The 16,894-nt window shown below is 37.8% G+C and overlaps 1 protein-coding gene across 2 annotated transcripts in view; it reads right to left on the bottom strand.

Annotated features, from left to right (window-relative positions):
• LOC126161919 (uncharacterized protein KIAA0825 homolog) overlaps positions 1 to 11,638 on the bottom strand; it is a 170,650-nt gene extending 159,012 nt beyond the window's left edge. For both annotated transcript variants that reach the window (XM_049918092.1, XM_049918100.1), the window contains exons 1-2: positions 11,092 to 11,638; positions 2,191 to 2,390 (exon numbers count right to left, since the gene is read on the bottom strand). In XM_049918092.1, the coding sequence (XP_049774049.1) occupies positions 2,191 to 2,390; positions 11,092 to 11,606 (715 nt within the window). In that variant the 5' untranslated portion in view covers positions 11,607 to 11,638. The remainder of the gene's footprint in view (positions 1 to 2,190; positions 2,391 to 11,091) is intronic.
• Positions 11,639 to 16,894: the final 5,256 nt, after the last annotated feature.

Raw genomic sequence — 16,894 nt, 5'->3', positions numbered from 1 at the left:
AGCATTTTTAAAGTAAATGGATATTCTCATCAACAAACTCAAAGAGCATTCAATATGAATCCTAAAATTCAAGTGTGTGATCTGGAAGAAGGGTGTTTTTGCATTATGCAGGTGATCTTTCCTCAAAGATAAGCCATGTTCTAGAGAAACACCATATTAAGTGATCTTCAGCCTCCTACAAAGATTGCAGTGTTACTCAGCTCTTTGAAGGATGATTTACTGTTTCATAAGGCTGATATGTATCAGATTCCTTGCAGAAATTGAAATAAATCATATACAAGTCAGAAAACACGCACCATTCATGAGAGATGATCCCAGTGATGTGAAGATTTTAACATCCACCTCCTCCTTTTGGTATTATACTTTCAAGGAAGCCATAGAAATTAGACTAACTTAGTAAATAGAGATAATGGTTTTAATTTAGATAAGACACGCAATCCAGCTCTTGGTGTAACTACATTGTACAGAAGTTATCAAGATGTTACCATCCCTGAATACATATCAAAAAGTGCATCAAATGTCTGAATGTGTTCACCAAACGTGTTGCATGTGTAAGTGTACCTATTTGCTGCCAACCAGCATCTGTGACCCACATGTGCAGTACATTCATGGTGTAGCATATAAGGCCATATTTGGCAACTTGTCATCAGTCTTGTGACCCACTCTGCGGATGGATGGATAGTGCACAGTCAAAATATCAATTGGAAAAGTAGTATTTATATGGCTGCATGCCTAAAATTTAATGGATTGGCAGTTGTTTGTTGCCTAGTTTCTGGGTCATATGAATATATCCAAGCTTTCTCTCCTGTGATGAGGTATACAGACTTTGCAATTCATCAGTCAAGCTTTTGAATATTTCCTTCCTGCGGAGGTTCGAGTCCTCCCTCGGGCATTCGTGTGTGTGTGTGTGTGTGTGTGTGTGTTTGTCCTTAGGATAATTTAAGTTAAGCAGTGTGTAAGCTTAGTGACTGATGACCTCAGCAGTTAAGTCCCATAAGATTTCACACACATTTAAACAATATTTCCTTACATCTGTGGACATGAGCCTCTTACTGAACTTCATGAAATTGTTAGGACCTCACTGGGATGAGATCTTTTCACAGCAGGATGTTTATGCCAAGTAAAATGTACTGTACTAAGCACTAGCACAACAAAATTTAAAAAATAGAAAACAGTTGTAAATAATCTTTTCTGAAAATGACTGATTGTCAAAAGTCAAACAAATAATTCTATGAAAATCTTGACATGTAATTGTCACTTCCATAACAATGGCTTCAAATGGTCACTGCAAGCAAAGTACTGTGTCAATTTCTGACCTACCACAGTTTTAACACTAATAAATGACATATTTTAAAAACAGTAATGTTAAGTCAGAAAGAGTCCATCTAATCTAGTGGTCATATGTAAAAGCTTAAAATGTGACCCTCACATAATTATATTTTATTTTCCTGCTTACTGATGATGTCTGTCCGAACACATCTCATGCGAAATACTTTTCATCATCAATGATCTGAGACACTGTACTGTTACAAACAGAAAACACTGTGTTTTTACTTACAAAATCACCAAAAATAGTTCCATCACTGATAACTTCATAGTATCTCAACTTGGTCATTGCTTCATCTCACTAGGGTTTTCCAGCTGCTACACACCATTGCACAACACTATCAGTGAGCAAACAGTTTAAACCAAACCATCCAATAGTTAATGTAGAATACTATAATGTTATTATCACAGTGTTTATGCCAGGGAGTGATCCAGTGACTGTGCCATTGAGTATATGGTGTGATTTTATTTATGTAAGAATTTACTTGAATATATTTTCTGTATGCGGGATACAACATAATTATATTAATGGTTATAATGAAACAAAACCTTGCTTGTAATAAAAAATACCTGAATATTTATTTATAGGGTGGAGGATAAAAAGAAATTAAAAAATGCCAGAATATTCTATGTCTAGAAGGCATCAAAAATTTTCCACTGAAGTAAATTAGAAGATTGATAGTAATTATTACTCAATAATACTGAATCCACTTTGTTTCACTACACTTAAGTTTTCTCTCCTCATGGAATAATTTTACTTAAACCTCATATGTTTTAACATATGTAGTCTTCTCTATATATTTGTCACTAGAAATAGCTAAAATTTAAAAATTTTCAAATGGACTATTAAGGTGAATAATTTACCTTGTATGTATAACCACCACATCTGAATAACAAATGAACCTCTTTCACCCTCAAAAAATAGATGCTTATCCTCCCAATTAAGGCAGTCAGCATCTTGCAAAACATACAATGACAGAAGGCGACAGTGTAAGTCCAGGAGACGTTCAGCTAATGCCTCAGACATATCATGATAACGTCTGTAGCTGTTATAAAGAGTAACCCTGTATAAGAAAATAAGAAACAGTATGAGCAAATAAAGTTGTAGTGAATACTACAGCAAGACATGGTTTCAGGTTGTGTACTATATCTTTGTGTATGTCACCTATTCCTGTTCTGGGTGGAATGAATCAAAGCAAACAATGTAATTAGAACAAAACTTACATGCTGCAAACAATATTAGGGCATTCTGCACATTTTTATGGCTGCCATAAAGGCTGCTGTCATCAGCAGAGATAATAACAAGTTATGATATGAGGAAAATATGCTGACCATGGAATGTTACCTTTTTGTGAGTCCAAACACACTGGAAATCTTTCTCATGATGATTTTGCAACATTTTTATAATATTGCTGTGGCTCTATCAAGTTAGAGCCCTTAATATCCTGTTGTGCTATGTCTATTTCAAACAAGAAGCAATCTGCATGTTTTGCCTTACTTGCATTTCATAACATTTTAGTGATTAATTAATCAAAAACCTATGCTTTCTAAAGAGGCACTATAACCCCAGACTAAGTTAAGAAATAGTCCTGACAATAATCACAGAAACAACAAAAACATCACAAGACTGTCTTTAAATGTGGTTTTTATCTTGTCCTCAGAAATTCTGTATGGAGGTGATGTCAACTTTGAATTAACTTTTAATTTCTTGACTGTGCATTTCTTTGTATTCCTGAAAATTTGGATCATAAATTTTTGAAATGAAATTTTGATAGTCAGCTAATTTAGCTTTGGAAGTAAGCCTATGGACATGAATTGCATAATTATTATATACCTAATAAGTTTCCTGTTGTCAAATGTAATTATGAGAATACTAATAAAAAAATGAAAAGGATAGATTCTTCCCACCACGTACAGGAGGCACTGAGTCACAGACAGGTACAATGTAAAACACTGCAAAAATATTTACAATTCAAGAACCACTATCATATTAAAGTTGCTTAAAATAAGTCATATTCTGGTGAAATAGTTTAATTGGATAGATTAAAAGTCTACTCGCCAAGTGGCAGCAGAAAACACACATAAAAGGTGGCTGTAATTGGCAAGCTTTCAGAGCCAGTGGCTCCTTCTTCAGTCATAATGGTTGAAAGGGAAGGAAGTGGGGTGAAGGAAAAAGGACTGAAGAGGTCTAGGAAAAGGGGCAAATTTCAGGAAAGTCACCCACAACCATGGGCCAGCAGAGACTTACCGCACGGGATGAGAAGTGCGGCAAGTCTCCCTTGCCCCTGCGAGTCTGGGTAACTTTTCTGAAATCTACCCCTTTTCCTAGACCTCTCCAGTCTTGCCAATTACAACTGTCTTTTACATGTGTATTCTGCCACTGCTTGGTCAGCAGATTTTTTATCTGTCCAATTAATTATTTTGTCAATAATTGATTGTTTTCATTTTCATATTCTGGTGAAACACACATGACTACAGATTCTCTTAATGTCAGTTATATGTGTCACTGACAAATAACTACTTTAATTTGTAAATATTTTGGAAAACAACACTGGACTCGAAGGAAAATTTTTCAGCTTTTATATTGAATGTAACTGTCAAAGTGGTACATTATTTCAATGTCAAACTGAAACACCACTATCACCAGGTGATCTGATGTACTGAAGTGCTGTGCCACTGTTCACTTCACTACAATTCCTGCTGAGCACATCAATCATCTGATGATGGTATCTTGGTATGATATTGATTCATCAAGCCACTTTGATATTCACATCCAATGCAATACCCTGAAAATGTCATACAGAGAAGGCTTTAGTCTTAGACACTGGGCCTACAGGATTCATGTCAATCTAGAATCAATAAGAATTAATAGAGGTTCATATGGTTCACTTCTGTGATATCAATTGTTCACAATTGTTAATAAAATGTTATAACTGTGGAGAATCTCACTGAAGTTAGAAGGAACATTCATGATGCAAGAAAAGCAGAGTAAACTTCAATTTAATCAGAACTGAAAGAGACACGATGAAAAGAAAGCTAGACATTAAATTTACCTTAACAGAGCTATAGAAAACAAATAAACTGGGAACCAAAGTGAGGGTTTTGGAAATGTGTTAGCATAAGCACCTTGTGAACAAATGGTTCTACATCCAATAACAACACACAGAATGTGATTGTGACTATTCAGAGAAATCGATTTCAAAAGCTTTTTCTTTGTGAAATTTCAGCCATTGTACCTTTAGCCAGTTGATTTTGTCACTGTCCATACATATTTTCTTCTTAATAGTTATATCTTTGAAAGGCTAAGCTTTTAAAATCGTCTTCCTGTAGATGAGTGGCTTGAAATTTGTTTCCTTTCTTCTTTGCTGCCCCAGTAATTCTAATAAGACTTTCAGCATCAAAAATATATTGTTCTTTCTTCATCGCATTACCTATACATGAGAAATCCTGGTCACAGGCCATGAAAGAGAGTCCTGGTACAAAAAATTTCAGCTCAATTGTCTCAACACTAATATCTGGATTCATGACAATATGCAGCAACATAAGAGACGGATCAAAATTTTGATTCTGTCCCCCACACGTATCATTATAGCAGATAAATTTTTGTACATGCAAGGGAAGATTTTTCACATAATACAAAATACATGAAGCAATTTTTTGTGATCCTCTACCTGCCTGTGCCTCTGTCCAGAAATACACGGAAGCTTTGTCTTCCACTTGATTGTGGGTACAGAAATTGAAGCAGCTTAACTGCCTTAGATAGTATATCTCAGAAACTGGGAGTTTAGGCAATGAAAGAACACTCTGCAAATCAAATGCTATAACAAACATCTCAGGATCAGATCTGGCCAGTTCTACATCTTCCTTCATTTGGGACCTAGCCCAGTTCAGCTCTTTGAAGGTGTAATTGATGTGACAGTTCCAGCATTTTCTTTTCATTTTCATCAGTTGAAGCAGTTATTTCTGTTTTCTTAATTTCACAACTTTTACACATATCAGAATGCAGTGGATGGAATGAAAGATTGAAATCTGGGGTAAATACCTGACTACAAAGAGATTCCTTTACTGGGATGTAATCTCATTCTTTACATCAATCCAAATACAAATGATACATTTTGGCAATGTTCAGTTCGGGATTAAGGTATTCTTGATTTGGATTGTCCTTTCTGGAAACTAAACTTCTTGTAATTGCCAGCAACATGTCAATCTTCTTTACATTTTGTTTCCACAAATCAGGATTCCTTGTTCTCTTTCTACCCTTTTTTCGAATAGTATGAGGGTCACATCCAGATCAGCAATTTCATCTCCTTCAATGATGGAAACTGTTGTTTTAGTTGATGTACTTAGCACTTGTCTGTCATTTCCAGGATCTGTGGGAGTAGGGTTACCTCTTTTACTTTTGTGTATCATTTGTGGGTGCTGACACAGCAGATGCTTGTAGTGTTGCTGTTTCAGCACTGGTTTGTATTCCCACATTTCTCTTTTTAAGCTTCTTTTTGGGGGTTCCATAATCAGAGTCATCTTCGTATGAAGAAGCATCTGGAACATATTCTTTATCAGAACCAGAATCTCTCAGATTTTCATTACTAAATGAATCCATAGTGAGTTACACCAATTTTGCACTCAATTAATTTCAAAGTAGTTGTCTACAAGTTACACCACAAATGTTTTACTCCTGAATGTTACCTGAAAGAAGTATAAAAATGATAGGCAGTGTAATGACATAACAAAAAACACAAAAATATTTTTAAAAATGGATATTTGTGGGTAACACTGTTTCTGCACCAAACCCCTCAACTGTGACTCCACAGGACCAACTTCACAACATCAAACACTTGTTTCAGAAACTGGCAGCAAAAGGATCAAACTCTCGGCTAGTGGACTCAAACCAATAATGCAGGAAAAGATAGACTGCTACTTACCATAATGAAGACAAATTGAGTTGCAAACAGAATTAAAAGACATTTACACAAAGCTTTCAGCCACAGCCTGCATCAGCAAAAGAGAAACAAATACCATTTGTAGACACAAGCAAGCACTCTCTCACACACATGACTGCCAGCTCCCCCACCCACTCACTACTATCCCTTCCCGTTCCCCTCCCCCTCCACATTTCTGCTGCTATCCCATGTGATAGTTTCAGACTGGCCTGCACTGATGGGGTTGGTGGTCATGTGTGAGTAAGGTGTGCTTGCTCGTGTGTATGAAAGATGTGTGTTTCTATGTTTCTCTTTTGTTGATGAAGGCTGTGACCAAAAGTTTTGTATGTCTTTTAATTTAGTCTGTCTGCAACTTAATGTGTCTTCTTTATGGTAAGTAGCAATCAATCTTTCCCTACATTGTTGATATCCCTACATGGAGTTTCCATTGTTTGGACTTACACCAGTGGAAGATTGCGTCACGGTAATTAACAACATGCAGTTATCCACAAATGTAAAAGACCTACAAGTGTTTCCATATAAGATCAACTATCATGGCCACTTCATAACAACACTGGTTGAACTCTCTTACCAAGTGAACCAGCTACAGTGCTAAAGAATGCATTTCAAATGATCACAAGTTAACAAGCCCTCCAGGAAGATTGAATTAAACATCCACCATGCTCGACAACATACTACCCATGATCTACTACTGTTGGTAATGACTGCTGCATTCCCTCATGGTCCTGTCCCATAACCACCATATTCCACATGCTTCTATTACCTTATCCATCTCCAAGCAAAACTAATCTCAAACTAAACTGGAGACCCACACTATGATCTATGTAGTCCAAAAATTTCAGTTATTCTTTATGGTCAGAAATTTTTATCTTGTCATGGACCAATAGCCATCGCTTACCAACCAAAATGCCCAACACTTCCAGCAAAGTATTTGTCTTATTTTCATTGTTTTATACACTATTGGTCAGTGAAGTTACATGCTAACAGGGATGCTCTGTCCCAGTTCCCCAACCCATCTTTTAACCAACAGAAATTGGTATGTTTTCAGCTTAATTCAGATCTGGGTTTGACCATTTCAGCTTTACCACTGAACATCATGATGTCATGGCCACCACCTGCAAGGGCCACACATTAATGCCATCTCACTCACTTTGCACAACACAGATGGCCAGAGACAACTCTTTATACCATTTCCCACCCCTAATGGTCACACAGAAATCAGCTTTATCTAAGCCAAGAGTTTCCATTGCAGCCCTCAGGAGGGTCACTGTCACATTCTGATTCCTCCTTCCCTTTGGCTGTGAGAGCAACACCTCCTACACAGTGCACACTGGGATGTGACCTGGAAGAAAGGCTGAGCACACAGTACACATTCTGTACCAGTATTGGTTCACACATCATGTACTTCTTCCATCAATGTTCTGCCTGTCAGGCCCGTCAAGCTGCACCTCCCCAACAGTTCTCTGCCTGGCCTGACACTATACAGTCCTGGGAGTATATCCACTTAGATTTCACTGTCCCATTTTTTGGCTCCATCTGATTTGTTGTGGATTTATTCCTTTTCTCATGTCCCTTTTGTCTTCCACATGTCCCTGGTCACTTCTGTCACTATCATCATGGCAATGGAAAATATCTTTGCCCTTGAAGGCATCCCACACACTTTGGTTTCCCATGGTTGAATAGTTTTGTCGCCATAACAGGATTCAACACCTTCATACTGCACCCTTTCACCTGACCCTTTACAACTGCATGGAACACTTAATCCACCCTTTCAAGAGCCATCTCCACAAGTAAATGATATCCAACACTGCATCTAGTTTTCTGGCATCTTACAGGAGTACTCTATTGAAGACAAAGCCCAGTGGAGTGGCTTCATGCCCACCTCCATCACACCCATGCTGAGTCTTTGACAAGAGCAGTTTTCACCAAAACACCGCCTTTCCATGTGAGCACCCCAGAATGCAGCCATGAGTTCAGGTGTCACCCACCCTGGATCTGTATGAGGATCTCCAACCATCACAGGTCTGTAATGTACGAGGTGTGTTTGTAAAATAATGGGACTGATGCTGCCACAGAGGAATTCCACATGTGTCAAAGACCAATGAGCAGTAGCTATGAAGTTTGAAGCCTTCTCAGTCAAATGGGGCATCTCTGCTGTCTGTAGACAAATCAGTTGGCCATGGCCTTTGTTTGTGTGAGAGCTGTTATTTTGTTTTTCCAGAAAAATAATTGTCATAAGAATAAACGCTTTCTTTGGGGACATACAACAGCATGTGCTAATAAGTTTCTAGCAAAATACAGCATCACAGTGTTAGACCACCCACCTTTTTGCTGACCTAGAACCATATGAGTTTCTCTATTCCCAAAGGTCAAATGTGCAAGGAACAAGATTTTAGTCTGTTGAGGCAGAGAAAAAAAAGCAGGATGCATCATCAAGGAGCTCACAGATGAAGACTTCCAGTACCGTTTCCCTGAATAGAACATTCAGATGGAGCATTGTAGGGATAGAGAAGGCGAGTATATTGAGGGTGACAATAACTAAATCTGTACGTTTCTGAAATAAAATGTTTCACAACAACAGTTATGTTATTTTAGAGCCATACTTTGCATATTGTGGCCTCCACACATGGCTCCTGCAGCATCATCAAAATCAGCTTTGTCTCCACCATGCTGGTCAGCAGCTCCCTGTTTCTCCATCTCATGGCAGACCCACTGGTCCCATGGCAGCTCATGCAACTTCCATTGAGATTAATGCTGCCCCAGACTTCTGCACCAATATCCATGGACACGAACCCACTGCTCTTACCTGTGGCAGCTGCAGTCTGAACACATACCACCTCTGATGAGGCTACATCTGCCAGACTCCTGCATATAAGTTGGCCCAGGACCAGTCTGAACAACTGAAATTCTATCGCAATATTGATGCTGTGGGAGTGTGTGCTGCTGTCTGTTGGTATGGTCCTTGCTGTAGACTTGGTTTACAGGTGGCTACTCAGACTCTGATAGTAACAGGCTGGACTCTGACACTGAATGAACTGGATTTTGGTTGGGTTGCTTACTGCTCCAGGGAGTTTTCTACAACATATCTCAATTTGTTGATTAAGTCAGGGGCAAGTCTCCATTACTATTGTGTGTAGATCCCCATTATGAAAATGTGATACATTGTTTGGCACATGCCTGTTTTGGTTCCTATTTAAACATGATGCAGAAACTTACACATGGATGTATGAGTAATACCAAGAGAGATTCCATATTATGTGGGAAATGAAAATGGGCATTCAGCAGGATTCAATCGTTGTCTCATTTCTCTTCTTGCTCTATGTTAAAGATGTACCACTTTATTTGAAACATGGGTAAAATCAGTCATTTTTGCGGATGATGCAAGTATTATTGTCAAGCCAAGTAAAGAAGCCTCCACAGGGAAAATAGTAAATGATGTTTTCATTAAACTTATTAACTGATATTGCACACATGAAATAGCTTCAAATTTTGAAAAATCACTGATCATCCAGTATGGTACTGTGAAAAATATCCCAACTACTATTTATGTAGTGCACTAACAAAAAGAATAAACAGGGTAGAAAGTTGTAAGTTCTTGAGTGTGCACATTGACAAAAATTTGAACTGGAAAAATCATAAAGTAGACCTATTAAAATATTTGGGTTTAGCTACTTTTGTCTTAAGAATATTTGCCTACTTTGGGGACACGAAATCAGTTGACACTGTAAGCTTATTTTCATTCATTTGCATCCTATGAAATAATATTTTGGGGTAAATCTTCACCAGGGCAAAAAAATTCATCGAACAAAAGAATTGTGTGTGTGATTTGCACATGTACATCTTGCCAGGAATCTCTATAAGTAACTGGGAATATTAACCACATGCCTCAAGTACGTTTATTCACTGATGAAATTTGTTATTAACAGTCCATTGAGATTTTGGAGTAATAGAAATAATCATTGATACAATACTAGAATGAGAAAGTGATTTGCATTTTTCTTTAGTGACTCTACCTTGGCACAGAAATTATTGAAATAAACTACCAGAAAACTCTTTGACAACCTGCCTCTGGAAGCAAGATGTCTGGCAGACAGCAGAAGTGTTCCCAATGTCGATGAAACTTGTCTCTCCTTACACATCATACAGGAATTCTTGAACAATATAACAATTGTCACTTATAACCATTCACAATTTTGAAATCTTTTGTCAGTTGTTGAATTCCACATTGCAATGTTTACCACAAATATGACTTATGGAGCACAGAACACTACCAGCCTTTCTCCTGCAGCTGGTATCAGAGAAGCTAATCTTATTTCTGTTACATTTCTTAAATGTTATCTGTTTGATAATGACCCAAATGAATACTGTTCTATTCTTTTTATATTCTGTCCCCTCCCCTTTTTTTAAAGATATGTTAGTTCTATTTGTAAGCAGTTTCCATTTTTAAAGCACAGCTAGGCTGTGTTTCATGGCATTCCTGATAACGACATTCATATATTCATATTTTAACACAATAATAAAACAATTATAATGAAACACTCATCTCAAATCCAACAAACATATAAATATTATGGCTGTGCAATACATAAAATATTATCCTTCGTTGTCCCTGGAAATCAAATAACAGATTGAGATTTATCCTAAAGGAATAATATTACTGTTGCTGAAAACTACAAACTTGAATAAAATAAAATTGAAGACATTTACACTCAGTTGAAATTAATTTACAAATAAATAACAAGGTCTTCTATATCTCCAAGATATAGAGTAAAAATAAAAATGTTAGAATTAATTAACTTAAGTATTTCTAAACATTAATACTGACTTGTCATCTGATTTTGGAGATCCCGTTTCCTCTGCTCTTTTTTTAAGTTGCTCATTATAGCACCATAAGCAGTTTTTTATGACTGCTGCAGCACCAAGTGTTCCTGTAAGTACAGTAAGGTCAGCGTGGTCAAGTGCTTCTTGACTTAGTGTGTGTAGGTGTTCAAGCATTTGCCCAGCTGAGCTAGTTACAACTGACAGAAATTCTTGTGGGCTGGAAGTGGTTGCAACACCACCACATCCACGGTCATCTTCATTGTTGCCATTATCTTCTGAGACTACATTTCCAAGAAGACCTGATGGTCGTTGATAGGCAGCAACATAGGCCTCTTCCCACCAGATGATCAATTTTACTGCAGCAAAAGATGAGTAATGAGGAAAATCCAATAAACCTCCAACTACTCCAGGACACAAATTCTCTTGAAGTACTGTCTGATGATCTTGATAATATGCTAAATCTCGTTGAAGAAGAATTCGAACTCGGTCCATAAGATTCCCATCTTCCATAATCTCCATAGCTGACTTTTGTGAGTAGCAAATCACGCAGGTGAGCTGTGCAGAAAGGATAATATGCATCAGACTTTGATGCCTGTGTATTAGTTGTATAATAATAATAATAATAATAATAATAATAATAATAATAATAATAATAATAATAATATGAAGGCTTTCACGACCGGATGACATATCTTCTGGTAAACCTTCCAGGATGTAAGGTCGTGGTCCATGAAATTCTTCAGCTCCTAACGTTTCGTCCAGAGCTGCACTGAACATCTTCAGAGGGGTGTTTCTCCACCGGTGAGTCTTGCCGACTGACGGGTCGGATGTCTGAGAGCGACTTATATATCGTAGAAAGTGGGCGTGGCCAGAGTTACATGTGATATGCAGAGATAATCTTTGTCAGAGATAAAACTTAACTATCGATCGTAATCTCGTCACGGATAAAACTGTCTAGTGATGAGATTATGATCGATAGTTAAGTTTTATCTCTGACAAAGATTATCTCTGCATATCACATGTAACTCTGGCCATGCCCACTTTCTAGGATATATAAGTCACTCTCAGACGTCCGACCCGTCAGTCGGCAAGATTCACTGGTGGAGAAACACCCCTCTGAAGACGTTCAGCGCAGCTCTGGATGAAACGTTAGGAGCTGAAGAGTTTCATGGACCACGACCTTACATCCCAGAAGGTTTACCAGAAGATGATAATAATAATAATAATAATAATAATAATAATAATAAGGCATAATTTTTTATTATTAGTATTATTATTATTAATTGGCTTGCTCATTTTTGCATGTTATTTACAACATGATGATAACTGGCCAATAATCTACTGGTAAGTTAACTATGTTCTCCCACAACCTATTCTACAAGTATTGTGCTCTGAATTGGAATGCAAGTTAGAAAACTAAGCTTCTTGTTTGTAAGTTTACTTATTGTTCAACGCTTTCTCCATACCTTGAGCAATTATCTTCTACTGTCACAATATTTGTATTCCATCCATGATTTTCTAATGTCTTACTAAATATTATGCAGTGGCATTCGATTCCATCAATTCATGAATCTAAATTTTATCACTTATGCATAATTCTGGTGTTACTTAAGTAATTAGGTTAATATGTGCAGTAGTTGTTGTGTACAGTATTGTAACTGACCTACAACCAGGAAACAAACTAAAATAACAATAGGTAAGGTAAAGCTGTCATCCACCTGAAAGTTGGCTTGAACAATATAGTGCTTTATTAGGAGTGCTCATACTGCAGATGATACACTCAGGCCTCTGGCCTTTGAACTGACTACCACTGCTAGCTAAACGAGAGGGGAGAGGGGTGGGGGGTGGCTACAGTTCATTGTTGTCTCTGCAGAACAATATGCCTTAGCACTTTTCGCATTAACAGATATTGACATAACTGAAAGAAGTGATATGTGAAACCACAACTTTCATGTCTGTTGTCTTGTACTTCACCCTTCACCCTTTTTTCTTTTTGAGCATGCACCTTTTTAATCTAGAAAACAGATTATTGGTTTACAGCAGATTTTTTTATTTTTCAAAAGCTTTTGACACTGTCGCCCATGGGATATTATTTGATAAACTGCAATTTTATGGATTAACAGAAAATGCTGCTGAAATATTATGAAATTACAAATGAATTGTTGAAATCTTATTTACGTAATGCAACGCAGAAAGTAGTTGTTAATGGCAAAGAGTCTGACTTCCAGTACAAGAGGTTATTCCTAAGGTTTCAGTGCTAGGTCCAGTCTTATCTATTATTTATATTAATGACTTGTCCTATATTGTAATGGGACAATTAATTTATTGATCATCTGCCTGCATAACATCTGAAACAACAAGGGTGTTGAAATATGAAATACACTGTCCAGTCAGATTAATGTCACCACCTGTCAAAAGCCTGAACAGTCACCCTTTGCAGTGTGATCAACTGTGAGGCAAGCAGGAGGAGAATCAATGAGGTTGTGGAAGGTGTGGAGCCATGCTGACTCCAGTGCCATGGACAGCTGTATTAGGTTTTTCGGATGAGGGCCCATGGTGTGAACAGCCTGACAGCCCAATCAAGGTGGTCTCACAGATTCTCGATAGGGTTTAAATTCATTGAGTTTGGTGCCCATGGGCATACATAAATTCATCCTGGTATTCTCTAAAAAACACACATACACTGCGAGCTGTGTGGTATATTGCATTGTCCTGCTCATAGATGCCATCGTTTTGAGGAACAATAAACTGCATGTAGGAGTGAAAGCATTTTCCAAGGGATCGATTATTACTTTAGCTGATCCATTGTGCCTTCTAGAAAGATGAGATCAACCCGGGAATGTCAAAAAACACTCCCCAAACCATAATGCTTCCTCATCCAGGCCTGGACCCTTCCAACAATAACTGCAGGCTGTACCCTTTCAGATATTTCAAGCTGTACATGCCAATGGCCATCTGTCAGATGGAGCATAAAATTGATTCATCTGAAAATGCCACCTGTCGGCACTCAGTGGTGGATGTCCAGCTGTCGTACTAGCATGAAAATTCCAGCCTTCTTCACTTATGAACAGCAGTCAGAACCAGGCATCTGCTGTGGAGGCCCATGCGCAGCAATTTCACTGAGGATAATTGAGAAGACACTGTTGGCAGCCCCTAGGTTCATCTACATCTACATCCATACTCTACAAACCACCATGAAATGCATAGCAAATAGTAAATCTCATTGTATTATTAGGGTTCCTTCCCATTCGCTTCACATATGAAGCACAGAAAATCATTGTTTGAATGATTCTGTGCGTGCTGTGATTGTTCTAATCTTATCCACATGATCCCTACATGAGCGGTACATAGGGGATTGTAGCATATTATTAGAATCATCATTTAAAGTTAGTTCTTGAAACTTTGTTGGTAAACTTTCTGGGGATAGTTTATGTCTATCTTCAAGAGTCTGCCAGTTCAGTTTCTTTAGCGTCCTGTACCATTTTCGCATGAGTCAGACCAACCTGTGAACATTCATGCTGCCCTTCTCTGTATATGTCCAATATCCCCTGTTAGTCCTCTTTGGTAAGGGGCCCACAAACTTAAGCAATATTCTAAAATCGGTCACACATGTGATTTGTAAGCAATCTCCTTTGTAGACAAATTGCACTTTCCCAGTATTCTACCAATAAACTGAAGTCTACCACCTGCTTTACCCATGACTGAATCTATGTGATTGTTCAATTTCATATCCTTACAAAGCCTTACACCCAGGTATTTGTATGAGTTGACCAATTACAAGTGTGACTCACTGACCTTATAGTCTTAGGATATTACATTTTTTCATTTTGTGATGTGCACAGTTTTCCTTTTCTGAATCTTTAAAGCAAGTTGCCAATCTTTGCACCACTTTGAAATCTTATAAGGATCTGACTGAATATTTATTCAGCTTCTTTCAGTCAGTACTTTATTATAGATAACTGCCTCAACTGCAAACAGTCAAGAGATAATATTAACATTGTCTGCAACGTCATTAATATAGAACATGAACAGCAAAGGTCCCAACACACACTACCTGGGGCACACCCAAAATTAATTCTACTCTCCATCCAAGATAACATGCTGCATCCTCCCTACCGCCAAATCCTCAGTCCAATCACAAATTTCACTTGGTACCCATATGATAATAATTTTGATAATAAGCATAGATGTATTACACATTGTCTGGAAATCAAGATATACTGAATCTACTTAACTGCCTTGATCCAAAGGTTTCAGTATGTCATGTGAGAAAAGTAAGATCTGAGTTTACATGATCAGTGTTTCGGAATCCATGCTGGTTGGCATGGAGGTCATTCTGTTCAAGGTATCTCATTACGTTGGAGCTCAGAATATGTTCTAAGATTCTACAACAAATGAACATCAAGGTTACTGGGTGGTAGTTTTGTGGATCACTTCTACTACCCTTCTTGTAGACAGATGTGCCCTGTGCTTTGTTCCAACTAGTGGGAACGGTTTTCTGTTAGAGTAATCTATGATAGATCATAGTTAAAAGAGGGACTAACTTAACTGCAAATTCAGCATAGAATCTGATAGGGATTTGTCTGATAGGGATTTGCTCAGGACCTGGAGCTCTGTTTAGTTTCAACCATTTCAGCTGTTTCTCAACACCACTGGCACTAATACTGATTTCTCATCTTTTCAGTGGTATAAAAGTTACTTTGTGGCAATGCTCATATGTTTTCCTTTTTAAAGAGACATTAGAAAACAGAGTTGCATTTCAGCTGTTGCTTTGCTGCTCTGTTTCAGTTCGTCTCATTTGCTGAGGACTGGACACTAACTTTGGCCAATCTGGATGGTCAGTTGCTCAACAGTTGCATATTTGTTCACCTGTACACATTTACCCCTAATGGGCCATGGTACACCACATTTGCCTTGGTGCCATTTTGAATAGTGCCATTTTGCCATCTACAGTATATTTAACCATGGTGGCACGTGAACAGTTCACGAACTTAACTGCTTTCGAAATGCTTCCACTTTTGGCCTGGAAGCCAATAATTATGCCCTTTTGGAAGTAACATAAATCACATCATTTCTGCATTATGACAATGACTGCCCTGTTTTCCACGTTTGCCTAGTAAACTTTGTACAGCCTTCACTGCTAGTGCTACTTCCTGCCACCTGTGAGTGGTTCTTTCCAACTGATGTTGAACAAAGGCAGTGGACACATTACTGTGACTGCACTGTATAGATCAGACTGCTGATAATGTTGAAGCTTAGTGTAATGCAAAATCCCTCTGTATGAATCTGAGCACATAACCAACATATTATGTGAAATTGTAGCATGAAACTGAAACAGGAATTTAGTACTGTTAATTTACCTGGGACAATGTGTATTTTCTTTGAATAAATTATGCTGTAGTGTTAGAATTCTACTGGAAGTTTTCTATTATACCATACGCCATACAGCCCATGGCACCGTTCCATGAGGTCATCAAAAGAATGCATCTACTGCATTTAAAATATAAAAGAAGACAGTGGCGGTAATATACAGTATGTTTCACAGACTCCGTTGCAGACATAGTTCCAGAAAACTAAAGATTTTGATTCTGCCATCATTATATATCTTGTAGCATGTAGTGCCACATCAAGGAGTACTATTGTAGATAACAGCAATATGATACATGCCCTAGATACAATACCAAGAACAAATATCACCTGGAATCATTTCACTGCAACTACAAAAAGACCAAAGTGCTTTGTAAATAAATCAATTACACATTTCAGTGTATACCTCAGTGTATCAGAGAGCTACCAGATCAACAATG

The sequence above is a fragment of the Schistocerca cancellata genome, chromosome 1 (genome assembly GCF_023864275.1).
Source record: "Schistocerca cancellata isolate TAMUIC-IGC-003103 chromosome 1, iqSchCanc2.1, whole genome shotgun sequence".
NCBI classification, from domain to species: domain Eukaryota; kingdom Metazoa; phylum Arthropoda; class Insecta; order Orthoptera; family Acrididae; genus Schistocerca; species Schistocerca cancellata.
Note: the sequence above shows the minus strand (reverse complement) of the source record. Positions and strands in the feature narration are given on the sequence as shown.